General features: G+C 48.4%; 1 protein-coding gene across 2 annotated transcripts in view; it reads left to right on the forward strand.

The window, feature by feature from the left end:
• The window catches only part of KNTC1 (kinetochore associated 1), a 913665-nt gene that overhangs the window by 349154 nt on the left and 536653 nt on the right, over positions 1–27858 (forward strand). For both annotated transcript variants that reach the window (XM_078667574.1, XM_078667573.1), the window contains exon 37: positions 7219–7363. In XM_078667574.1, the coding sequence (XP_078523700.1) occupies positions 7219–7363 (145 nt within the window). The remainder of the gene's footprint in view (positions 1–7218; positions 7364–27858) is intronic.

The following is a 27858-nucleotide window of genomic DNA, read 5'->3' on the forward strand; positions in this document are numbered from 1 at the left end:
GAGTTGTGGTAAGTGCAGACCTCCCAGTTGAATGTCTGTTGGTCAATGATCTTGAATCCTCAGTATGGTCAGAAGTGGAGTATAGGACTCATGCAGAGATGTTAGGCATATCAGCTCATGTCCTTGCTGTGACCAGGTCACAGGCCAAAAAGTGCCAAACTGAACAGGTCTTGGATCCTGTAACTATGGACCAAGTACCACCCAAGAGAAAGAGCAGTAGGGTTAAGGCAGTGCCTTCCCCCCCTGCCCTCAGGTGAAGATCAGCCTTCCCAGGAAGCTGATTGTGAGACCCCTGAAGGAACTGTCCTAGAAGAACTTGAACCTGACCAGGTTGAGTTTCTTGGGACAGGGGGACCTTCAAGGGCAGACTTGAGGCAGGCACAGTTAGACTGCCCCTCTCTTGAACCCCTCAGACAGCAAGCTGCTTCTGAGGCTGCTGGGAATGCTACAGGTACCCATAAAGTTTACTGGGATGAAGGACTCCTTTATTCTGAGGGTAGAGACCCCACGCCTGGTGCTTCCAGGAGGTTGGTCATACCTCAGACCTTTAGGGGTTTCCTTCTTACCTTAGCCAATGATATTCCCTTAGCAGGACATCTAGGCCAGAACAAGACTTGGGACAGGCTTGTCCCTCACTTTCACTGGCCCTATATGTTAGAAGATGCCAAGGATTTTTGTCACTCCTGTGTGACCTGCCAAGCCAGTGGCAAATCAGGTGGCACAACAAAGGTCCCCCTCATACCACTACCTATGGTGGGGGTACCCTTTGAAAGAGTAGGGATTGACATTGTTGGACCAATGGATCCCCAAACAGCCTCTGGGCACGATTTATACTGGTGGTAGTGGATCATGCCACCAGGTATCCAGAAGCTATTCCCCTAAGGACCACCACAGCACCTGTTGTGGCAAGAGCCCTCCTGGGAGTTTTCTCAAGAGTGGGCTTTCCAAGTGAGGTTGTCTCAGATAGAGGATCAAACTTCATGTCTGTGTACTTGACTGCAATGTGGAAGGAGTGTGGTGTTATTTACAAATTCACTACACTCTACCATCCACAGTGCAATGGGCTTGTTGAAAGATTTAACAAGACCCTAAAGGGTATGATCAAGGGTTTACCTGAAAAGCTTAGGCGAAGATGGGACATCCTTCTACCCTGCCTTCTGTTTGCTTACAGAGAGGTCCCACAAAAGGGGGTTGGCTACAGCCCTTTTGAACTTTTGTTTGGGCATCCTGTAAGGGGACCCCTATGTCTGTTGAAGGAAGGATGGGAGTTGACTCTCAAAAAGCCTAAACCAGACATAGTGGACTATGTACTTGGTCTCCGCTCCAGGATGGCGGAGTATATGAAGAAGGCTTCTAAAAACCTCGAGGCTAGCCAAGAACTTCAAAAAGCTTGACATGACCAAAAGGCTGTGCTGACTGAGTACCAGCCAGGACAGAAGGTGTGGGTGTTGGAGACAGTGGCCCCAGCAGCACTCCAGGACAAATGGTCTTGACCCCACACAATTGTTGAGAAAAACGGAGAGGTCACCTACTTGGTGGACCTTGCAACTCCCAGGAGCCCCAAAGGGTGCTCCATGTCAACAAACTCCAAGCATATGTTGACAGGGCAGACATGGGCTTGCTCATGGCTACAGATGAGGGACAGGAGGAAGAGAGTGACTCTCTCCCAGACCTGTTGACTCAGAACCTGATGACGGTTCAGTTCATGGTGTGGCCTTAGCTGGCAGCCTCACTGACCAGCAGCAACAGGACTGCAGACAAGTTCTACAGTCCTTCAGATATATGTTTTCCTTGACAACTAGTCAGACTAACTAGTGCACCCATGAGGTGGACACTGGTGACAGTCTGCCTGTGAAGAGTACGATCTACAGGCAACCTGACCTTGTCAGGGACTGTATAAAGACTGAGGTACAGAAAATGTTGAAGCTGGGAGTAATGGAGCCCTCCGAGAGCCCCTTGGCCAGCCCAGTAGTCCTTGTACCAAAACCTCACACCCAAGATGGTAAGAGAGAGATGAGGTTCTGTGTGGACTATAGAGGTCCACACAGGTGTCACTAGGACAGATGCTCACCCAATTCCAAGAGCAGATGAGTTTGATAGATTGGCTTCTGCCAAGTTTCTGAGCACATTTGATTTGACAGCAGGCTATTGGCAAATCAGGTTAGCTGAGGATGCCAAGACCAATTTGTGGTGATGCCCTTTGGCTTGAGGAATGCACCTGCCACTTTCCAAAGGTTGGTGAACCAAGTCCTCACTGGGTTGGATGACTATTGTGCAGCTTATCTTGATGATATTGCTGTCTTTAGCTCCCCCTGGGAGGATCACCTGATCCACCTGAAGAAGGTTTTAGAGGCCCTGCTGAAGGCAGGCCTAACTATCAAGGCCACAAAGTGCCAGATAGGGCAGAGTAAGGTTGTGTACCTGGGCCACCTTGTAGGAGGGGGTCACGTTCAACCATTGGAGAGTAAGATCCAGACCATCAAGGACTGGGCTCCTCCAACCACCCAGACACAGGTCAGAGCTTTCTTGGGCCTGTCTGGTTACTACAGAAAGTTTGTTAAGAAGTATGGGTCCATTGTGACACCACTTAATGACTTGACTTCAAAGACGTTGCCAAAAAAGGTTCAGTGGAGAGTAAGCTGTCAAAAGGCATTTGATGACCTGAAGAAGGCCATGTGCTCTGCACCTATCTTGAAGAGTCCTGACTACTCCAAAGAGTTCATTGTCCAAACAGATGCTTCTGAATTGGGGGTGGGAGCTGTGCTTTCACAACTTAATGTAGATGGTCAAGACCAGCCCATTGCTTTTATTAGCAGAAGGCTGACCCCTAGAGAGAAACGTTGGTCAGCCATTGAGAGGAAGGCCTTTGCTGTGGTTTGGGCCCTGAAGAAGTTGAGGCCATACTGGTTTGGCACTCGCTTCAAAATTCAGACAGACCATAAGCCCCTTTTGTGGCTAAATCAGATGAAGGGTGAGAATCCCAAACTGCTCAGGTGGTCCATTTCCCTACAGGGGATGGACTTTACAGCGGAGTGCAGACCAGGGACTGACCATGGCAATGCATATGGCCTCTCCAGGTACTTCCACTTAGAACATGAAGACACAACTGGTCAAGGTTAGTCCAATGTCCCTGCGTTTGGGCGGGGTTATGTAGGAGAGTAGGGTCTGCTTGCCTATGGTCACCCCACTTTTTGCTTTTTGCATCACTGGTTTTCGACTTAATGTGGCTGTGGGCCTGCTAATCAAACTCACAGCCCTGTTGTTCTCTCTCTAAATTTCACACCATGTTCTTTAGGTACATCACCAATTGGGATTTGGGTCACTCGTGTGAGTCCCTGTACAGTGTACCATAGGTACCCAGGGCATAGGTGCACCCAAGGCCTACCAGGGGCTGCAGCATATCTTTTGCCACCCCTGGCTGGCCATCCAAACTGACACAACTGGCTGATCACTCATCTGGGGCAAGGTCGTGTAATCACCCCTTGCTTAGGTATAGTATTCCTATACCTACCCTTATATATAGACACATATGCACCTATAAGTCACTCCTATGGCAGGCCTTAACAATCCTGAAGGCAGAGTGCTTGGTTTTATGTGAGATGGTGCTCTAGCATGAGCTGAGCCTGTCTGCTGCTTTCGGAACCATGTCCTTATAGCTGTTCTATGATATAGCCATACCATATACTATTAAGTGCATTATAATCCTCGCGGTTGAATGCTAACTTTGGTTTGGCTTTATCAAAACATGTCGTGTAAGGTGTCATACGCTTTGGAATACTACCCCCTCGCCAGTTCTGGCGATGGGGGTAGCATTCCACCCTTCTAGAGGGAGAAGACATGTTGTTCCTATTAATCCCGGTTAAAGTTAACCAGAGCCTCAGCATCACAAAATGGATGCTGCTGCCACAGTCACAAGTCTGACCTCCTGCTGCTGGGAGTCCTTCCAGCGAGGGAGGCTGGGACAATAGTTTTCTTGTCTTGGGAGGTGCTAGCACCACCCCAGACAGGCCATAGTGTATTGGGGCAGGGAGGGCTGAATTAAATGAGACACTGCCTGGGGCACACAAGGTGTCCCATGCATAGTCCGATTCAAACCGGTGCTGGGGCACTCCAGCCCCAGCTCTGGTGCAAAACTGGACAAAGGGAAAGGGGTGTAACCACCCCCTTCCCTGGTCCCACCCATTTTTTTGTTTGAATATCTTTTTATTGCATTTCTTATTTAAATTGTGCAGCATATCAAAGACTGTACAGAATAAACATGTCTCGAATAAAGAAAAAATGCAAATATACAAAGATATATGCAGTCAGCAACAGTTTGCTGTGATAACGTTACTTGCCGTACACCACCTACGGATCAGGCATTTTGTCCCAGGCACATATGCCCGTTAAGTGAGTAGCTAAAAAAAATGGTGGGATTACTTATAAGCAGTGAGGATAACATCATCCAAAACAAATCAATGCCATTTCATCGAAGGTGCTAACATATTTTGAGGGTGCGTAAACAAGAAAAGTGCAAGGGATACAAGGCATCGCGATTCATCTGGCCATGCAGGTCAATAGTCAATGGCCCCGCCACAAGGACGCGCCCCCCCCTGCCATGCTCCTCAGAGAAGCACGTCCTCCCACCGGGGCAACAGCTAGCTCCAGATCTGCAGTCGTTGGGGCAGGCCCAAGAGGATGAGCATGTCATCTCCCTGGTCTCACCCATAGGAGGGACCTATCAGGTAATCCAGCCCCTAAATTTGGTATATAGGTAGGAGCTGAGCCTCAAGACTTTAGATTTATCCTGACTGAAACTTGAAACGAAACTCTGGACCTTCGACGTTCTACTTGAAGATAGAAGACTGAAGAATCTCCCTTGTGGTCAAGGAGTGACCACCCTGTGCAAGCAGGCACCATCAAGCGATCAATGGTTTGCTTTGTCGACGCTCCTGCCGGAGCCCGAGCACAGAGCCTGACAAGACCCAGACTTCCAACAGCCCGATCCACAATCACAGCACAGCTGAGACGCGTGGAGGCGACGAGAGACGTGGGACCGGCCATCTTGGAAAGCCAACGAATTGCTTTCCGTGCAACTTCTGAGGCACCCTCGAAGTTGTGCATTGGGGATTGAGAAGCCCCAGCCCCGAGCACCAACTGCACCGAAGATCATCCCTCCACACTCCACGAGTTCTTCGTGGGGCGCATCTGCATTTTCCTGATCGACGCGTCTGTCCGGTCACTTGCCCATTGGCTAGTGGCCTCTGTGACGACGAACCTTTGAATTTACACCGCTGGTCTGGTTGCTCAAGACTGGCCCCTGCTTCCCTGAAAAGGAGAAGCCCATCAGACCTTGCTGGTCTGATCCAGAAGCCATCTTCGATTCCTGCGTGGGTTGCCTTTGCCAAGGCTTGTAGACTCCTATCCGGAAGCCGACAGCGAGAGCCTTCGTGGGACAGTCCGTATCCAGCTCCTGGTCGTCGTCGACACCTCCTGGTCCACGTGGCTGCAGAGTCAAACTTCACGACATCACCTGATCGCATCTCGACATCGCCTGGTTCCTTCCTGGTCACTGGCTAGTGCCCCTCTGCTTTCAGGTACTCTTCATCCTCGATCTGCCCTTGGATCCACCCGGACACCTTTCTCTACGTCGCCTGCAGCATCTTTCTCCAAGGCTCCATAGGAATCGGCGACGAAACCCGACACACTTTGACACCTATGAACCCGCTTCCTGTGGGTGAGGTAACGCGAGTACTTCGGTGCTCCTGTGGGTATTGACTGTCCTAGTGCCTAAGTTTTGAGTAGCTTTCTCCTAGTCCATCCGGAAGTGTCCTAAAAGAACTAGTTTCCAATTCTTTCATTCCCATTCTAACTCTATGGTAACTCGCGTGTGTGTAAAGACACTGCACGCGCATCCCTTGGGCCTCCTGCTCCCTATCCTTTGGTAGTACAGCGTAGCCCCAGCGATTCCCTAGGCCTATCCTTTGTTCATGACGTGGTTCTTATACCACTATTTTAGTATATTTTAGTATATGGTTTGAAGTGCCCCTAGGGCATTACTGTATTTTGTGCAACTTATTGTATGATAATTGAGTATCTTGTTATGTGCTTGTGCCTCTGACCTCATAAAGAGTTCAGAGGATTAATTTAGTAATAAATACATATATTTTATATATATATATAACCTGTGTGGTGTCCTTCCACTTGGTATTAAAGGGATTGCATATGTTAAAACAGCTGGCTTCACATGCCCTCTTGAGTTTAGCCTAAGACTGCTTTGTCCATGCTACCACTAGGATAGCTGGTCTATAAGGTTGACTTTACAACCATCACCATAAGGATTGTTTGAACTGATACAAGGTGCCCACTAGAATAGTGGACATCACATATCGGGCCAACTTCTCACAAGCGCCTTCTCCTATGTCGTGGCCAAGACCTGGAACGAGCTCCCCACCGACATCATACGTGCCCCTCCCTGAACACCTTCAAGAAGGCTTATATTTCCCCTGATTGATTGATTGATCACTACAAAACCTTAAAATCAATGGAAAACCTTTGTTAAAGTCAGTTAAGTTTGGTAATCTGCACATCTGATCAAAAAAAATGTTAGATTAAAAAAATATTTTAATATACCTCAGTTGAAAGGACATTATATTGAAGAAAGAAAATCTGGTGCAGTACACTTGATCTCACATATGTCACAGATAAAATAAATAAAAAAAACACATTATATACATAATTGAAGCTGGTATAAGAACTAGTGCACTTAAGATTTTAATGAAGGTCCGAGTCAAAAATCAGGCATTCGCTGTCCCTACACCAGGCTAGATTAAGATCTATGTTTATATGCCTTTCTGATTAGAGGTGCTGAGTATCAGACTGGCCCAAATAAATGCCCTGTGTACGAAGTGGGCACTTTAAATGTGGTAAAGACTCATTTCTTTACCAATCTCTTTAGTTCCGTCTTGAAGAAGGCTTCTGTTGAGCTCTCTACAGCGCTTACCACAATTCAAATTGGGAGACCTGCACAATACAGATCTTCTTTGGCACTTGGTAGAGCACATTTATGGGTTACTTTACCAGAAAATGCTCTGTAATATATGAATGGTTGCATGATCTTGGTCTAGTGATGATTCATTTGATTTTATGTCATGATTAAAAGATCATCTAAATAAGCATAGATACCGTTAATGAACGTAAGCAATATGAAGTATCTCTTTGTTTCAATTGTCCATGTAGAATTCAGCCTTTGAGTCAGACAGAGATGTTTACGAGGAATGGACATTTGGAGATTTCTTCAGCGAAGATGGGATAGTTCTTGATCCAAAGGTGGTGCTGCCTGTTGCCTACGAAGTGGCTACAGCTCTGATGCCATGTGCTTCTGGTAGGCCATAGATTCACTCACATTTACTTTTTATCATCTGTGTTTTGATGTACTCTTTTTCTAATAGCAGACTAGAATAAGACATTTAGGCGCACAACATAGAATACACCTAACTTGATATTTTTTTTTATTTCATTATAAACAAGCATCGATAAAGCTAATAGACCTTGCTTTTTGTTAAAGGAAGTGCTTGGTAATAGTTGGCTGACTATGTATGTTGCTCCTATCTGCCTTTGAAATAATATACCATAATGAAGCAAATTCTTGGGCTACAACAATATGGAAGCTCTGATTCCCCCCCCCCCCAGCTACATTTATTAACCGCTCCGACGCTGATGACGAGCTCAGCTCGTCATGAGGTACACCTCTCGTACGCTCATGACGAGCTGAGCTCGTCATGAACCGCGGGTTTTTCAAAAAGTCAGCGCACAGCGGGAAAATTCGCAGCGCCGATGGTGTTTATAAGCTTGGGTCCTCGTTTGTAAGTTACGCAGATGAGAGCCAGATAGTAGTATCAGTTGCTGATAACCCAAAAGCCACAGCAAGCAGATTTCATAGCTGCATGCTGGAGATCAGCAATTGGCTGTCCAACAATTACTTGAAGCTAAATTCCCGCAAAACCCAGCTGCTCCTGCTGGGCAATAACATCTTTTTGGTCTCTTACCTGGTGGCTACAGGAACTACGAATCCTTCCAAAACTGTTCTCTAAGGCAGGGGTGTGGAATTTGATTAAATATCTACTTGTCCATGGGGCAGATTGCTTAATAAATCTACCACAATGTGGTGCTACAGAAGGAAAGTGATCAGGTTGCCCTCTACACTAAGCAACAACAAAACAGAACAATTATCTGCAAGCATGCAATTTGTTTTTCATTTGAATAGTCACACGAGATGTAAATAAAGTTGACACTTGGGTACTGTGTGACCTATCTCAATTTTAAATTCACGTTTTTTTTTCTAGTGAAACAACTATTTTTCACTGGTTTTCTGGACACCATTAAGTACACATTATACACTTTTCTTTGAGCGAGATAGATACCAATGATGAGAAAACGTGAGCACGACTGGTGAGAACCAACCAGTAAGCTCCTATGGTGGTGCACTCAAAATTTTGTTTCATATACACCTATTTAAGTGGAGGGTATTTGTTCTTAACACTGTGACTTATCATGTGAAGGTTGTATATCTCTTATAGTAAATATGGGGCCAGAATGAGTTGGGACAATACCAATGCAGTATGACGGGTTGTTGTTGGGGTATGTTGGACTTGGCCCTTCTGGCAGGTTCACCCCTAAACTTTTTGCTTTTAATGGTGACCTGGTGATGGTGATTTTTGGGTTCTGCACACTTTCACTGTGTCCCAGTGGAAAGTGCGTGCGCACTTTGAATGCATGTGGTGAGATAGGCCTGCTCTCCCATAGGAATGCATGGGGAATGTATGTGTCCCTGGTAGTTCCTGATGCGTGGGGTGTACAGGCTCGAGTCTGGTATGTGCGGACTCGTGTGGTTGAATGCTGCGAAATGATGTATGCGGCATGAATGTGTCTAGTGTGGAAGTGCCACTTCTAGACATGGCTATGTGTGTGCTATGAAGGTGCTGGCGTGTGATTGGCTGGAGCTGGCTGGGATGCCAGACTCCAGGATGTCTGGTTGGGTCTGCCCAGTGGTGAGTGCTGAGATCAGCATGCTGATGTGAGGGGAGGGCTGCACGTCGTTCCTGATGGGGCTGGGCTTTCCCCACACAATGCTGGCTCCGCCCCCTGTGGTGCGTCTAACGACCCTAGCCTCCCTGGTGAATGAAAGGGGTGGTTGAGCAATCAAGGGTGCTCCAAAACCAGCTGCGACTGGTTTCTCCCCCACCCTGCACCTACAGACAAAGGTTTTCATAGTATAAAAATGGGGCTGTGTCCTCACACAAACTGTTCTCTTCCAGGATCCTGCCTGAGGGGTCTGCTGCTGTTGCTGGGCCAGAGGACTGCCACTTGGATTGTCTCCCTGCCTGGAGACCCAGTGAGCTGGCTCTTGGCCCAGCCTTGCCCCCCTGCCTGCTTAAAGGAACTTCTGTGCTGGTCCCTGGACTTTTGGTACCTGGTAGCGCTTTTATTTTCCTTATAGCGCTTGAGAGCGCTTGATCCTGCCCTCCAGCGCTTGGGAGCGCTGTGATCCTGTTCCTAGCGCTGGGAACGCTGTATTTGTCCTTGGCGCTTGAGAGCGCCTCCCTGGTGCTTCGCCGGTGCCCACCCGGCATTGGACCAGTTTGACGATTGTCGGCGCATTGCCCCTCTTTGGCTGCGTTCATGATTTATTTACGAGTGCCCACCTCGATTTTAATATTATTGGAGAAGAGCCAGTGCCCACCCGGCATTTGCTGCTTATCTCCCGCCTGCGGTGCCTGAAAAGGGCCGCCGCGCTGCCCGCGGCGACCCGGAAGTGGTTGTAGCCGGCCAATTGCGGCGCGGCCAGAACCGGAAGTCCTGCCCCGCAGCCGCGACGCGGAGAGAGCCGGCGCCTGGTCTTCCCCCCCGGGGCTCCCAAGAGCGAGGGAGAGCCCCGGAGAGAGAGGGGGAAGTGTGGAGAGAGCCCCCGAAGAGCGGGAGCTCTCGAGAGGAGCCGCCACACAGAGGAGCTGCAGCACCTTCCCACAGAGAACCGGTGAGTGAAAAACCGGCTGGGGGAGCGGAAGGGTGGAGCCGAGGTCGCGCCCCCCTGGGCTGTGCTAGCTTTGTCCTGCAGGCATTGGGGTGCTAAAGCCCACGAAGCTCAGAGGGCAATTGTTCCCACCTCGAGTCCCCAGAGGAGGGACTCTAACAACGGGCCCGATCCTATTCGAGCCCTGGGAGGCTCCTACATTTCAAGGGGCATTTATTGATTTTGAGTCCCCAGAGTGGGGACTCCAACGTTTGTGCCACATTTGTTCAGAGCCACGGAGGCTCAGGGCAGCATTTTGTTTATGAGGAGCCCAGAGAGGCTCACCGCCCATATTCTGTTTTGAGCCCTGAGAGGCTCCACGTGGCATCACTTTGTTTTCGAGCCTAGGAGAGGCTCCAGGGTCATTTCTTGTTCTAGAGCCCTGAGAGGGGCTCTTGAGTGCCCACAGTGTTATTTAGAGCCCTGAGAGGCTCAGAGGGAACATTTTTTTGTGCAAAGAGCCCAGCGAGGCTCAAAGGGGCCAGTCATTTGTCTAGAGCCCAGCGGGGCTCCAAGGGGACAGTTGGTTTGTGCAGAGCCTGGAAGGCTCCAATGTTGTCCCCACCATTGCTTCACAGCTGCCCAGCACTTCGTGGGCAGCTGCCACGTTTAGGCCCCTGACACTGGGACACAGGGCGTCCTAGCCCTAGAGAGGCCAGTTGGCCTAGGGACTGCCACAGGTGGTGGCATAGGTGATTTTTGTGCAATTGTTCCTTGCTGCACCTCTGAATGTGTTTTTATGTGTCATGTGCCTTGTTCTTACACCTCTGAATGTATTGTTGATGCATCATGTGTTTTCCTTCCTTACACCGCTGAATGTATGTTTATGCTGAATGTGCTTTTATGCGTCATGTGCCTTGTTCTTGCACCTCTGAATGTATTGTTGATGCATCATGTGTTTTCCTTCCTTACACCGCTGAATGTATGTTTATGCATCATGTGTTATGTGCTTACACCCCTACAGGTATTGTGATACTTAGGTGGTTGTTTTTCTCCTAGGGCAGGTGGTGCTAGTGAGGTCCTGGTTACTAGTGATTACTGGTTGTGTGCTATTTTGTACTACAGTAATTTTACATTCTATGTTTTATATTCTAAGTGCTATTTCTAAAAGTGTTACTTCTAAAAGTGATGATTCCTGACAGTGGTCCAGGTGGCCCTGTCTTGTACATATCCCCTGTAAATTCTGCCCGTGCCTGTTGGCACATTGTAAAGTGTGTGTTTTTATCTAATGTGTTTTGGTGTAATACAAAGGCTATTTTTATATAACCTTGTGTGGAGTTTCCTTTGTGGTCGGCCTTGGGTGTTGTTGCTGGGGTGCGTGCGCAAATACTTACTCACATCGCCTCCAAGTTTAGCCTTGCTGCTCGCGCCACGTTACCTAGAGGGTGAGCAGGGTTTATCTTGGCGGGTAACTCAGTGCCCTGACTTAGGAGTGGTGGTCTCTGACTGACTTTGGCGAAAGCCCTGGCCAGCCAGGGATCCCATTTCTAACCGGGTATAAAATTAATCCCCTATCCCAATCCTAGAATCGAGTGCCCGTTGATGATCAGGTTTGATGGTGTTCTGTTGCCATGTAGAGAAGCGTGGCTCAATGGTTAGAGCGGCAGACCCTGATGCAGAGGTCTGGTCCGGGACCAGGGTTCAATTCCCGCCTCGGCGGCTCTTGGACTCAATTTCCCCGGACCTGATAATTCTCGCCTCGGTGCCTAGTCTAATCATGGGTCCCACTCTGTGACTCTGGGCAATAGCTTGCTTTATCTCCACAACGGCCCCAGCAGCGCTTGGATGCCTGGGGGTGCCCAGAAGTGGACATTTCACAGGAAAGCCAGGATGGGTTCCACAGCAGTATGAATACAGCGCTACGAGACCTATGGGTAGAAGTGCGCTATATAAATACAAACACATTTACATTTACATGTAGTGGAGCGACAAATTATGGCCGCAATCTCATTATATAAGAGCTTTGAAATAGCCTCTCTGATTATGCCAGGGCTCATACCATAGTAGTGTTTGAATACTTGCTATCCCCTTATGTTGCCACATTTCCCCAGATCTACATAGTGGGGCTGAAGGTAGTGGGTAAGCAATACTGCCAGGGATAGAATGCCCTTTTGAGTCTGTTCAAACCTACTAACTTGTATGTGTTAAGGGTTTTTAACAACTCTTCTCCAATCTGTTCCCATACTGAGAAATGTTGGGAAAATCTGAAAGAAACATGTAGTGATAGATTCCTTACCTTAGAATTACCTCCAGGCGTCAGATTGGATCCGGTAAGTTTTAGTCCGCAGTACCCCTGCGCATCAGAAGGTGGCGTCGTGCGGCTCCCCGTCCGTCGTGGTCGCCGAGATGACGTTGCGGCAGATACTTAGGACGCCGACCTCGCGTGCTGACGTCCGTTCTTTTTTTTTTTTTTGTGCGTGACCAAGCGCAGATCCGGAGAGCGGTACCCCCAGTCATTTTTTGACAGTTTTTCAAGGCTTTTTGTCTGTTTGTTCGAGTCGATCGACTCCTAGTGCCGGAGTGATGCCCGGTTTCAAGTCCTGCGGGGACTGTCATCGAATGATGTCGGTGACTGACCCGCACCGCGTGTGTCTCTACTACCTGGGGCGCGACCACGACCCCAAGTTGTGCCCCGACTGCCGGCCCATGGCACCGAAGTCTTTGTGGGAGCAGTCCTGAAAGCTGCTTGAAGTCCGGCAACCGGCTCTGCGCCGTTCAAACTCCTGGTCCCGTAGGAGGTCGTGGGACCGGTCGCAGAGCCATCACCATTGTTAGTCAGGATTGGAGTCTTAGCACTCTGGGTCAGGTAAGGCAAAGCATCACAAGAAGTCGAAGAAGCGCCATAGTTCTCCGAGTTACCCTCGTGCGACGTGGCTGAGGGTGCGGTTGGTGCCTACCCCGCGGCTCCGTGGAGCCTACGCAGTCGCTGTCTGCCTACCCGCCCTTTCCGGGTCCGTCGGCGACTCAGGCCCAGCTGCAGGAATTTGTCACCCGTGACCCACCTCTTTGGCCATCGGGCCCACCGGCATGCCTTCGGGCCCCGCATGCCCGACTGGGGGTCCTCGCCCTTCTGTCGGCGTCTCCGGCACCGCAGTTGGCTCCGGCGCAGCATTTCCCCCATGGATCCAGGCCTGGATCCCAGTGGACACCGGTTGACCTTGTCTCGCCTCCACCAACGTCAGCCCCAGTTTCAGCCCCAATGTGGACATGGAGCCGGAACGGTGTCGCTTAACGCTGATGGCGACGCCGATGGGACCCTTATTTCCCTATGTCCAACCTCCGTATTTTCGGCCTGTACTTCAGCCCTCGGAGGAAGATGAGGTCTGAGGACCCTCTCACACCTCAGTGTGAGTATGACCCGGACTGGGCCGAGGAGCTGGAGGATGCCAGTGGTCTTGAGACCTCTCCTGACCTTGGCATGCTAACTCCTCCTACCGCGACTATGGAGGAGTGTGCAGTTACGCAGTGGTGTTGCGTAGGGCGGCCATGCTCTCTAACTCCCTAAACTGGCCGTCAGGACTAACCTCCTGACAGAAGTGCTTCAGCCGGCGGCTACCTCTGCGGAGCTACTGCTGCCTTTTACTGATGCACTTTCTGATGTTCTTTTGGGCACCTGGTCGAGGACCAAAGCAGGGGTTCCTGTGAATAGTAAAGTGGCCCATCGCACGGCCCTGGCAACCCCTTTTCCTCTCCCAACACCCCACGCCAGAGAACTTGGTTGTCCAAGCCTCTACGTCTCAAAGTGCATTCCCTACCGCACCTCCGGATAGGGAATCCAAGAGACTGGAACAGTTTGGAAAGATTTTTTCCTCTTCCAGTTCAGGGCTGTCAATACTGCATACCTCTTGGGCCGTTATTCCCACATTGTATGGGATACTGTGGTGCAAGTGCTGCCTCAGTGTCCGCAGAAAGCCCGGACAGTGCTCTCTCAGGCTATTGCTGAAGGGAGAGATGCAGCCAAGTACACAATTCGATGTGGCCTTGACACCAACGTCTCTCTGGGCAGAGCGATTTACACGACATTGGCGCTCCGACGCCACACCTGGCTGAGGACTACTGGCTTCTCTTGGGATGTCCAGAACACTCTCATGGACATGCCCTTTGATGGCATTCGTCTTTTTGGCAACAAGGCAGATAGTGCGTTGGAGCATTTTAAGGACTCCCGAGCGACGGCCAAGTCCTTGGGCCTTTCGGTCACCCGGCCTCCTCCGCCTTCTGCTTTTTGCTCCTTTCGTGGCCACGGAAGGGGCACATTGACATGTTCGCTTCAGAGTCACAGGCCTGTGCAGCAACAGTCTCAGCGCGGACGTGGGACCCGCCGAGGTGGGTCAGGGGGCCAGCGGGCGGGTCAGTCCACCTCCACCCCGGCCACCACTGCCTCCAAACCTTCCTAGTCTGGTTTTTTAGGCCCATCAAACGCCAGTTGGCGGCAGGATTCGCCATCACCTCCCCCACTGGCGCACCATCACTATGGACAGGTTGGTTTTACAAATAGTCTGAAGGGGCTACTCCCGCCCCTTCGAGACTACCCCTCCCGCCATGCCACTCCAGTACCGCCGCATGTCGAGGGATCACTTGGCACTTCTTCAACAGGAAGTTATGGCCCGCTTGGCCAAGGATTCTATCGAGCGCGTTCCTGTGCCAGAAGTAAGTTGTAGTTGTTACTCCCACTACTTTCTGGTGCCCAAGAAGGACAAGGGTCTGCATCTTATCTTGGACCTCCGGAACATCACTCACTTCCTCCGGAAGGAGAAGGTCAAGATGTTGACTCTGGATCAGATCCTGTCTTCCCTCGTCCCTGGACACTGAATGGTAGTGTTGTATCTGCAGGTCGCATATTTCCTTATTCCCGTCCTGCCGGCTCACTGACTGTACCTGCAGTTTACGGTAGGCCACGAGCACTTTCAGTTTACTGTGCTCCACTTTGGCCTTACCAGCGCCCCTCGGGTGTTCACGAAAGTGATGGTGGTCACCGCTCATCTGCGCAAATGAGGGGTTCCTGTCTTCCCCTATCTTGACGACTGGCTGTTAAAGGTGGGATCGCCACAGGCAGTCGTCACCCACCTCCAGACTACGGCCGACCTCCTGCATTTGTTGGGGTTCTCCATCAATGTGCCGAAGTCACACCTGATTCCCGCTCAAAAGCTCCTCTTCATCGGAGCTGTTCTGGATAAGGCGCTCTTTCGGGTCTGTCCTCCCGAACGTTGAGTCCAGGATATTCAGGCTCCGAGTCCGATCTTTCGGCCTCTATCCTGGGTTTTGGTCAGGATGACCCTGAGGCTCCTGGGCCTCATGGCCTCCTGCATCCTGCTGGTCGATCATGCCAGATGGCATATGCGGGCTCTGCAGTGGGACCTGAAGTCTGAGTCCATCCAGATCTCAGAGGGCACTGCACAACAATTGCAGCGGTGGCTCATAAACCGTACATTGGGTCACTGGCGGATCCCTATCCCTTCCGCAACAGTAGCACACCGTGGTGACAGATGCATCCCTCCTGGGATCGGGCGGCCACATGGGAGAGGAGGAGATCAGAGGCCTCCGGTCTCCGGCCGAGTCCCGGCTCCATATCATCCTTCTGGAGCTCCTGGCGATCCAACTTGCACTGAAGGCATTCCTTCCCTCTGTCGAGGGGAGAGTAGTGCAGGTGTTCACAGACAACACCACTGCCATGTGGTACTGCAACAAACCAGGCGAGGTGGGGTCGTGGACCCTCTGTCAGGAGGCTCTGTGTCTCTGGACATGGCTGGAGCATCAGGGCATTTCCTGTTTGGTTTGACACCTGGCAGGTTCACTGAACTCCAGGGCAGACTAACTCAGCCGCAGGTGCATGATGGATCACGAATGGCGTCTTCACTCAGACGTGGCGTAAGGTCTCTTTCAACAGTGGCCTTGGTAAGATCTATTCGCCACCAAAGAGAACTCGCAAGTTCAGCAATTCTGCAAATTGGAATTTCCAAGGCAGCGCTCGCTCGGCGATGCTTTTCATCACGAGTGAAGCTGCGGTCTGTTGTACCCCTTTCCGCCTATACCACTTCTGCCATGTGCTGAAGAAGTTCAGACGTGACTGGGCCCAAGTCATCCATGTGGCGCTGGACTGGGCTTGAAGAATATGGTATCCCAAGCTACTCGGTATGACCGTCGATTTCCCCCGATCCGACTGCCTCTTCAGGAGGATCTTCTGTCGCAGCAGCAGGAGATCGTCCTCCACCCGAACTTGTCCAGTCTCCACCTTCATGTGTGGAGACTGGACAGCTCTCAAGCTGTATCATCAATGCATTAGGAGAGTACGGAGGGAGTTTTACAATGTAGTGAAAGAATTGTCCTCTTTAGATCGTGTGACAGCCACAATGCCAGCCTCCTCTGCTTATTGCAATCGGGTTGCAGACTTTTTTATGAGCAAGATTGATAAAATCTGTGCTACCTACCCTGAAAGTAGCAGGAATCCTATCCCGGCTTCTGTAACAGATGATCATGGAAGTGAGAACAGCTTTGCTTTCTGCCTGCCTGGAGCAAGCGAGGTCCTTAAACTCATGTAGGCAGTTAAATCTGGGTCGTCTCTGGACTTGATCCCACCCCCCACCTCAAAATACGTGAAACAAGGGAAAGAAGTGATTGCTTCAGTTCTTACCTTGCTCCTGAACCTCTCTTTTAGGTCTGATGAGGTTCCTAGTAATTGTAATCATGCAATGGTGGTTCCACTGCTAAAGAAACCCTCCCTAGATCCTGCTCTCCCAGAAAATCCATACCTCTACTACCTTATGTGGCTAAAATTACAGAGCAGCATCTTAACAGGCAATTGTCCTTATACCTGGGAGAGAGACAAGTACTCCACAAAACAGTCTGGGTTCAGACCCCTACATAGCACCAAGTCGGCTCTTCTTCTCGCTTCGGAGGCTCTACAAATTGCTGCCGATGAGGGAAGAACTGCTCGGATCCTTCTAGACCTGAGCGCCGCTTTTGATACGGCCTCCCACAGCCTTCTTTTAGAAGGGTTGGGGGAGGCCGGGGTCGGTGGAGCAATATGGAGATGGATTAAACATTATTTGGAGAACCGATCCTTCCAGGTTCTACAGCATCCTTTTGAGTCCAAAGCCTGCCCATTGTCGCATGGGGTGCCACAGGGTTCTGCTCTCAGCCCTACCCCATTTAATATTTATATGCGCCCCCTGGCAAACATTGGGTTGAGACATGGGGTAAAACTGGTATCATATGCTGATGATACTCAGCTGATTGTTACCCTGGAGCAAAAGGAGGCAGGTACGGCTGCCAAATTTAAGACCTGTTTGGGGGAGCCTGCCAATTGGATGAAGCTCAGCTGTTTGCAGCTGAATGCGGGTAAGATGGAGGTGATGGTAATTGGTAAGCAGCCCTCCCTTTCGTCTCACCTGTGGTGGCCGGAGGAGCTGGGACCACCCCGACCCCTAAGGCCAAGGTTAAGAATCTAGGAGTGTGGTTTAACGACTCCCTCTCATTCTTTGCCCTTCCGAGGAGACCCCACCCAGAGTCCCCCCCCCCCAGAAGAGACGGGGCACTGGCTCTCCCTGATTGAAAGCCATGTGGCTATTGTAATACAGGGTCTGAACAACATCCTAAGCAACCTTGCTACATTCCATAAGCCCACCTTAAACCTCCACCCTACTCCTATCATCTCCAACCACACTTACCAAACGCTCCTCAAGGCTCTGCGACCCAGCTGGATTCGTGCCCCCTCTCGAACCTTGCTCCAAGACCTACTAGAACTATGGAAGCCATGTCTTCTGATGAAGCGACCGAGCTGGCCTCCTCGTACACCACCCCTCTACGCACATCCCTCAATCCTCGATTCAGGTAATCACTGGATTCAGAAGTTATCACTCCATCCGGAAACCCACTAGCCCCCACCCTCCCTCATCAACCTCCCTACTTCCCCCCCCTAACAAAGGAACCAAAAAAAGAGACCATTCAATTTCAAAAACTTTATTCGACAGCCGTCATAAAAGCAATTTTACATACTTCACTACACAATAAATACTACAAGAATATTAAAAATCATCATCTTTTTAAGAACAAATTAAACAAGGTGCTGTCATTTACAAAGTTACTACGTAAAATCATGTCAATTAATCGTATTAATAATTCATTAGACAGAGTCTAGCTGTTGAAAAGTGCGGGTGCGTATAATCCATGACCAACCTAGGAATTTGGCGACGGCCGTCGCCAAGTAAGGTGTGCAGTCTGTTTCCAGTATTCTTAATGCCTCTGCACATCTACGTGTTCCTAAATTTAGGCACACTGGTTTTAGCCATATTAGTCTTGGGTTGGCATATAAGGGACAGACAAACAATATGTGGCCCACATTCTCTATTAGGTCGTTACAGTGAGGGCATTTGTCATCTAGGTCTGGTTTATCGACCATCTGCAGGTGAACGCCTTGGTAGGAAGTGTTCCAATTCTAAACTGAAACTACAGTTTTCTATCAAGCGGTCTTTCAATGATGTCCCAATAGGACTCACATGATGGTACAGATTTAAAATTTAGGTAACGACCTGTTAGATTTGAATTTGAGCCTGTGCGTTGTGTTGACAACCATATCATTTCCCAGTACATATTCTTTATTGTGGTCTTGGATGGGAAACTTTCAATATTAGCAGAGTTCCACAGATGGGCTAATCCCAGTTTTCTAAGCAACCCTCTTATTTCTTTTAGCCACTGGATTGAATGAAAGCGGTCTGCCCTTATAATGTCCTTTAGGGCATTTGCAAAATGGACAAGTTCTGGTGTGGTCAGAAGTCGTCTCCAGAATAGTAGTGGGCGTAACCGAGCCAAATCATTAATGTTTTTTCTGCCCAGATCATAGGCCAGTGCTACGGTTGGGGTACTCTGGGGAACCCCAATCAAACGGCGGAGAAAACTATTTTCCGCTGCTGTTAATTGTTTCAGATTGGAGAAACCCCAGAGTTCAGAACCGTATAAAACAGCACTAATCACCTTCATATTGTAGATTTCTAGGGCAGGAGTAATTGGCTTGGTCAATGAAGTTTTATATTTGTGGGCCACTACACCTGCCAGTTGATGGAACTTAAGGACGGCCATATCAGTGTGGGTTTTCCAGTTCATATTAGATTGGAGGTTTATTCCCAGATATGTAAATGCTTCGACCTGTTCAAATTGGATACCATTAAAATTTATTGAACCTCTAAAGGTGTTTCGCTGGTTCAGGCACATGAACTTGGTTTTAGATGTATTTAACTCAAGTCCATGTGCTTTACAAAACTCTCCGAAGGCGTTGACTGCCTTCTGGAGGCCACTCGGTGTACGAGAAACTATGAGCGTATCGTCCGCAAACATGAGGACAGGTACACGTGTGCCTGCTAGTATTGGGGCATCGGTGGGGAAACGGTTAAGATAATTTACAATACCGTTGATGTATATGGAGAACAATGTTGGTGCCAAAACACACCCCTGTCGAACCCCACGTTCGACAGGGAATGTCTCGGTCACCTCGCCCTAAGCACCCCACCTAATTCTAGCGTAATTGTTCTCATGCAAGCGGACCAATAACGTCAACAGTTCCGGGGCCATCCCGGCTTCAGCAAGCACCCCCCAGAGTTTAGAGCGAGGAACTAGGTCAAAAGCAGATTTTAAATCTACGAATACAGCGTAGAGTGTTCCCTTAGTAAGCAGGACATTCCTCCAGTAAAGAGCTAGAAAAAAGAAAACCTGATCCACTGAGCTTGTGTAGGGACGGAACCCAGCTTGATAGGGAGATAAAATATCTTTTTCATCAATCCAGGTTTGTATTTTGTTCTGAACTAAGCGGCCTATTATTTTTAGGTCTCGCGACCTATCGATGCGCGCATGCGCATCGAGCGGAGCGAGAATTCAAGTAGCGAATATCCTCATGAAACCACCAGCTTTTTGCTGGCGGTTTTCATGAAGTTCACGTGAACCACGTGATCAAACACGAACGCGCATCAGCCTCCCTCCCTCCTAATTGCATTTTTTCAACGGCCGCCGCACAGCACATCAAAGGGCTTCGCCCAGCGTGCGCTCTGCGGCTTCTCGGCTTCTCCTCCCCTAATTAGTCATTTTCGCCGCTCCCCTGCCCGCCGTGTCGCATTTCTCCTCCCCCTCCCCTTCTCTGCCTTCCTTTCCCGGCGCACGCATTTGTTGACATTTCTTTCGCTGCTTTGAACTCCACTCCAGCACATGCTGTGCTTGTTCTTAGAGTTTCATGTTGCCTTACTGCATCTTTATTGATGATGTTGATTCCCTCTTAATACAAATGTTACCGTAATCTCCTCTCGTTATTCTGGGTGACCTCAACCTTAATGCTGACAGTCACACATGTTTTACCCTTATTATTTATTTTTTTGTTTGCCTCGGCTCGTGTATCCGCATGGCGCCCGCTTCAGGATGCTGTGCTTCAAGGTTTTAACCACATTTGCATTTCACAACTAGTAGTATGTGTTTCGATGTGTAAACAAAATTTGTGGCTTTTGTTTTCTCAGCACGGCGCTTGCTTCACGGACATCGCGATTCATGTTCTGTTTCACCACCACAGCAGAGTGTTGAAATGTGAGCTCCCAGCTCGGCAGATAATTCTTCCCTGTCTGTCCTCTGCCCCCTTCTCCACACACAAAAGCTGTCCCGTCCTACATCACTGAAACAAAATGAACACCAGCATTCCTTACCCTTCAGACAACCACGGTTCCGATTTCCGAATTCTGTTGTTTTGAAGTTAATCTATGCAATAAAAGAGGCACCTTTTTTTATCCCTTTAGATATCCCTGGCACTTCACATTCTCCTGCTTAGTCTTTGTTGGAGCGCTGACCGCTCTGATCATGTGAGTGATTTCTACCCGTGATTACAACCTTGTGTGGAAAATGGCCGTGTTTATTCAATTAATCATGTGTGTGAAGCTGTAATTCTCACTCACTAACACTATATTTGTAAGTAGTCACAGTCCGACACTGCTAGCAAAACATCTGCAGTCCATTAAATGAGAAACACATCCCAAATGGAGCTTGGCTTTTGTGTATTTTAAGCACAATGCCTTACTCAATCTGAAAGTTCTGTGTGTGCCTCACAGGACATGATTAAAATGACCTTATGGTTAAAACAATCGGAACGTCAGACAGAGGAGATAATACAGATGCAAAACAAAAGTCAAATGAATTCCAATACATTTAAAAACAACTCCAAGAATGAGTGTGGACTACATTATATGTGTAACCTAATATTAAGAAGCTATTGCCGGACGTGTGCAAGTGTTGCCCTCATGCTCGAGACACCTTGCATGTGCTATTTTTTATTTGTATTTTGTAAGTACTGATGTAGTGCGTCATGGCTCAGGAGTGTCAAATCGCTTTACATAAGCAAAGGCGCCCTAATGAGCCTGGCCCTGGCCTATGACCTCATACAAGGCTTTGTAGCTTTGAACAGCACTTCGATCAGTAGATAAAACAAGCATTGGCATTGCCAATAGGTCTCGCTTGTGGGACCTTATAAGTATTTAGTTTTGCAGCACAATATCCTTGTTGCACCAAGGATATTGTGCTGCAAAACTAAATACTTATAAGGTCCCACAAGCGAGACCTATTGGCTATGCCAATGCTTGTTTGGGCAGAGTCTATTAGACTAATAGGTCTGTAGTTACTGGGTAATGATTTATCCCCCTTTTTAAAGACTGGAATTATTTCTGCACCCTTCCAAGAGGTCGGTATAGGTGCACCTCTGGCCACAGAGTTTGCTAGCCACTCGAAATATTGGGACCAGGATGGGCGATCACTTAAAAACACATCTGCTGGTATGGCATCCATTCCAGGGGCACGACCCCCTGTCACACTATCCAACGCTATGTTGACTTCCTTTAAAGTAAATAGGTTCCGGTGGTAGAAAACTGTAGGAGGTAAGTTGTGTGCTCCTTCAGTTAGCGCCCGCGCATATTGAGGTTTAAAAAAGTCAACCCATTGATTTTGGGCTACATTATTTTGCGGGGGTTGAGCCACCCCTCCTCTGTCCCATTTAACTATGGCCCAAAATTGACTCTGATTCCTTGCGTCACATGCAGCTTTCAAGTCACGCCAGTGGGCTTCGTCGCATTTTTTCTTAGCCTCTTTTTGTACCTTCCTGTAGGTTTCCCTCGCTCTTCTCACCCCTGGAATATTGTTGCTCCTAAGTTCTGCACTAAGACTCTTGCGAGCTTCCCTACAGGCCTTGTCATACCATCCTGTTTTGGGCATATTATTATGAACGCTACCTGGATTATTATTATTAAAAAACTCTTGAAGTTTGGTGAAAAATGTTGTGTGGGCATCAAGCATAATTTCAGGGAAGTTTTGCCTCTTGACTTGAGAATTGATCTCAACCACTTCATCTAACACCAGTTTTTTGAGCTCCTCTAAGCTTTCCCTGTTCGCAATAAGTCTACCCCCTTTGATGTGGCGTTGGTTGTTCGAAGTTACCACATCCTGAGAGATATTACCTGACCCTTGATTATATTTTCTTAACCCTACATTAGTTCTAAGGACCATACAGAGAGGATTGTGGTCACTCTCTGTTCGGGTTTTGATTATCATGTCAATCAGCCTATACCATAATCTAACGTCCACTAAAATATAGTCTATTCGACTGGATAACCTACCATTATCAAATGTTTTGTTCCCCTGTCGATCTGAGGGGGTTCGTCCATTAGCTGCTCTAAGTCCTCTTGTTAAACATAGGGCCTTAAGTTGTATGGCCACCGTCGTCCATCTAGTGGCTACGGGAAGCTCCAACTGTGGGATACCCCATTTGCTGTCCTCTTCCTCAGTTAGGAATTGGTCTTCTTCGCCAAGCGGTTCGAAGGTGGTATTAACATCGCCCCCTACAATGTATGGCAAATCGACTGGGAGAGCTTCAAGGTCATGGCCCAGAGCGGTTAATACTTCTGATGGTTTGCCCCCCACAACTCTCCTGGCATAGATGTTAAATACGACCATCCCCTGACCATTTGCCCAGGTTAGTGTAATTGACAGAATATCGTCAAGTAGAGAACACCTTTGTTGTATTTTACAGCATAAGTTTTGACGAACCCAGATAATCAGGCCCCCTGCCGGTCGACCCTTAGGGTTTTTTTTAGCTGGATTGTAGAAATTTAAATACCCAAGATGATGTAATGGGGTCACTGACCATGTTTCCTGGAACAATAGAATATCGAATTGATCTATAAATGCACACCATTCGGGTGAGACCAGCTTGTTTGCGATTCCAGCAATGTTCCAGGATAGGAAGGACAGCCCTGGCTCTACTGTTCCCTCTATTATTACATCTAAAGGGATCTGCAGTAGGAGGGAACCTTGTAGATGAGCTTCCGTCTCTATTTCTCTAACTACATTATTATTGTGATGGCATAAAGGTTAGAGTACAGATACGACAGGGTCAGAAACAGGGCATAATTCTCCCGTAGAGGGGTTTGATTGTGGCTCAAGGTGTATCATTTTATTTCTACTACTTCGAGTGATTGTTTCCTTTACCCTTTTCTCCAAATTCCGGGTAGTAGTAATTGCCACCCAGGGCTCTTTCACTGTGGGAGTGTCTGTGTTCATTAACTCCTCTAGTTCATTTATCACTACTCTATCAGTCAGCTTGAGTCAATCACATTCGTTCAGATTAGACAAGGCCCCACATCGATTTTCAAGGTCTATTTCCCATTCGCTAGGTTGAGGGATCCTGCCCCGTTTATATGACACCAAATTCCACTTGGTCTTTAAAATATTGGGATTCCCTATTTTCTTACTGTGGTAGAAAAAATCCAAAGTTAACAGAACAATATCTGTGCTCCTACGTTGTGGGGGATAGATGTACCTTAAGACCTCAGGAAGTATTTCTGGGTTTAAGAAATGTAAGACTACACAATCACCCTTGAATTTTTTAACACCATTCCCAATCCATTCCACCCTTCTAGCCATGGTAATTTCTTCGGCTAGTTGCTGTTTGCCCCAGGGAGATATTAACATATTATTAGATAGCCAGTGATAGGCTTTACTAATCAGAGAAGAGGATGATTCTACTTGGCCCGTTGTTAGTGGTGGTACATTGGCCAGAACCAAAACTAGGGGGGAAGCCTCAACAAGGAGTTGGACAGGACCTTTCTCAGTGCCTATAGGCATAGGTTTAAATGGAGGATCTTCTGTGTTAGTTCTTTGGTTGTTATTAGGTACATCATGTTGAGGCATTCGGGAAATTGGAGTCGTATTATCCCTAGTCTCTGTCCCAGCACATGTCACATTTACTATGAGTTCAACTCTGATAGTATCTAGGGATGATATATTGCCCACCTTATCCGCGGTCTGTTTTATAATACCCCCTAGCCTATTGATCTCCGATGTTAAATGATCAATTTTTGCTATCAATGGTTTGACAATGCTTTTTATCTTTGAATCGATCATATTTACAAGTAATGCACCTTGATCATCCCCCAGCGATACCTTCCCGCCGGACATCCCAGGTATGTCTTTTATTGGCATAATTTTCGGGGGGGGAAACCATCCTTTTCCTGCTAGAGCGTAGCCCACCCCGTTTAGTCTGTCCCTTTTTACATGCTCTAGCTGCTCTGGTAACGGGAACAGACACTGGGGAAGAGAGGAGGGATTTTTCTGGGGACTGGTTAGATAAATCTAAGGAGTCGTTAGCCAAATTGATAGCAGCATGGATAGTTTGGTCAGGGTTATCTTCCTGGGTGAATACATTATCATGGATGTCAACAATATCGCTATGATGCACCTGGATTGGGACTTCAACCTGATGTGAATCTAATAGAGAATTCTGAGTAGAAATAGAGGGAGTAGAACTCGGGCCCAGTGATAACCTTCTAGAATTATTAATTATGCTCACTATCTGTACTAAATAATTATCTATGTATTAGAAGCGGAGGGTGGCTTCTGTTTTGACATTATGCACAGTCCAGTGGTACCACAAATATACAACTTTCAAGTGATAACACGAGTTAATTGTAAGCAAAAAAGCGTAGCCCAGTTAACAATAGAGGAAGGCAGCAAAATGCGTCTTACGGGCAGCAAACCGCAGGGAGGCAGCGAAAAATTCCTGGCCCAGTCCAGTCACGGTCAGTCTCAGACTGTCCGCCCTTTGTCCGGGCTTCGTCCGCGCGCGTCCCGCGGTAGCGTTGAGGGCGTCACTTAAGTAAGCAGGCAGATGTGGAGGAGGGGCGGGAAGAGAGACCAGGTGCGCCTAGTTGTTGCCGCGCAATGCTCTCTGGCTCTCGCAGTCCCGCTCTCCCCCGCAGCGACAACTCCGATGATCCAGGGATTATACAGCGCCCTCCAAGTCCGGTTGCAGGTCATCAGGCAAATACTTCCAAGCGCCAACAGGGAAAGTCAGCACTTCTACGGCTACGAGCGGCTCCCGCGAAGCGGGGGCCGCGAGTCGTAATAAGGAGGCAGGGAGATGTGGAGGAGGGGCGGGAAGAGAGACCAGGTGTGCCTAGTTGTCGCCGCGCAATGCTCTCTGGCTCTCGCAGTCCCGCTCTCCCCCGCAGCGACAACTCCGATGATCCAGGGATTATACAGCGCCCTCCAAGTCCGGTTGCAGTTCAGCAGGCAAATACTTCCAAGCGCCAACAGGGAAAGTCAGCACTTCTACGGCTACGAGACACCCCTGACCAACTGTATGCTCGTAAACTGCAGATCAGCCACTAAACACGCCACAGAGCTAGCTGAATCCATCCTCAACCATGACATTGATATAGCCTTCATCAGAGACCTGGCTAAAGGACACCTCTCCTCCAATCATGGATATGCTCGTACTCCCGGGCTTCTCTATCATCAACAAAGACAGAAATGACCAAAAAGGGGGAGTCTAACAATCATTCACAACAACATGTCCGTGACTAAAATCAACACTTTCAACTACAACTCCTTCGAATGCCTAACCGCCAACATTAACACCGGCAACAATAAACCGCTATACTGTCATCTCCCATACCATCCTCTAAGCAACACCTTCACGGAACACCTCTCAGACCTGATTGCCCACTGCTCTCTCCGAGATAGCAACAACCTAATTCTGGGCGACCTCAACCTGCACTGGAATGACAATAACAGCGCACCAATCCAAAATTTGAACAAGCTATTTCATAGCAACGACCTTACCCAGCACTGCTCAGAAGAAACCCACAACAAAGGAGCAATCCTGGATACCATCATCGCCCAACACGATGCAATCAAAATAGACCCCATCCTACCGGTTGACTGGTCAGACCACCACTTAATCCTATTCCGCATCTCGCAACTGATCATGCGCCAACCTCCCATCCAAGACCCCCCCACATGGACAAGAAACTTAACACAGATCAACATGGGCGAATTAGAAGAAAAAATAACCAGGCACCTCCCAGGACGGTCTCTCAACAACAGAACTCACATCCCACTACAACACAACTATGTCCTCCATCCTAGACCAACTAGCCCCCCTGAAATTGAAAAAATCTAGGAACATCCCCTCCAGATCCTGGTTTAACAAGGACATTAACGATGAAAGGAGGCAGCTTAGAGCCACAGAACGTCTATGGAGAAAGAATACCTCTTCTAGCCTCTACGAGAAACTCAAAACAGCAAGAAGAAAGTACAAAAAACATATCAATACTGAAAAAAACATATTTTTCTGCACCGCTCTTGACAATCCGAAAAACATGCCAAAACTCTTTAACATCATCAAGCAACAAACTTCCAAATTATCTGCAACCCTGGCACAGGTCTCCAAAGACCTATGTGACAACTTCGCAAACTTCTTCAACGAAAAAATCAACAAAATCGAGCTATCACTCGACATCATCCTCAATCCCGCCTCCAAAAACTCAGCCCCAGCAATCGAAATCACTTTTAGCCTGCACCCCACGAAAGCCTGGAGATCCTTCGACCCCGTACCTGAAGCTTAGATTCTCAAACTAATCTCCGCCTCCAAGCTCTCATCACACATCCTCGACCCTGTACCCTCCCAAATAAGCAAAAAGCTGAAACTCTCCCTTGCACCACTATGGTGTGAAATCATAAACCGCTCCTTAAAAACCGGCATCATACCAGACTGTCTCAAAGTCGGCCAAGTCACACCACTACTCAAAAAGCCAGGCCTAGACACCAACGACCTGAACAACTTCAGACCGGTTTCCAATCTTCCCTTCCTAGCCTAAATCGTCGAAAAATGCGTTCAGTCAACTGAATCAGCACATTGACAATATCAACCTGCTAGACTGCCACCAATCGGGTTCCAGAAAAGCCTGTAGCACTGAAACCGCGATCCTTAACACCGTCAATGACATCCTCAAGTCCCTTGACACTGACCAATGCTGCCTACTCATCCTCCTAGACCTTTCGGCAGCCTTTGACATGGTGGATCACAATCTTCTCATCAAGGCTCTCAAAGACTGAGTAGGTGCAGAAGAGGTGGTCCTTCAATGGTTCTCCTCCTTCTTTCACAGTCGCTCCCAAAGGATAAAAATCAAATCATTTACATCCGACCTACTTCCCGTCAACAGAGTTGTCCCCCAAGGTTTAATGCTCTCCCCTCAACTGTTCAACATATACATGGAACTGCTCGCCACCATTCTGAACAAAGCCAACATCCCCTTCCACCTATATGCAGACGACACCCAGATCTACTTGGAAACCTCCTCCATTAACGACATTCTAAGACTCAACAACACTCTTAAAGAAGTTCAACAATGGCTATCAACTACCTTAAACTCAATCTAGAAAAAAACAAAATCCTCCTCATCTCCAACAAAGATGAAAACCCGCAAATCGTAGAGTGGTTGAAAGCAATTGATGCT

This window comes from Lissotriton helveticus, chromosome 11 (genome assembly GCF_964261635.1).
Source record: "Lissotriton helveticus chromosome 11, aLisHel1.1, whole genome shotgun sequence".
NCBI classification, from domain to species: Eukaryota; Metazoa; Chordata; class Amphibia; order Caudata; family Salamandridae; genus Lissotriton; species Lissotriton helveticus.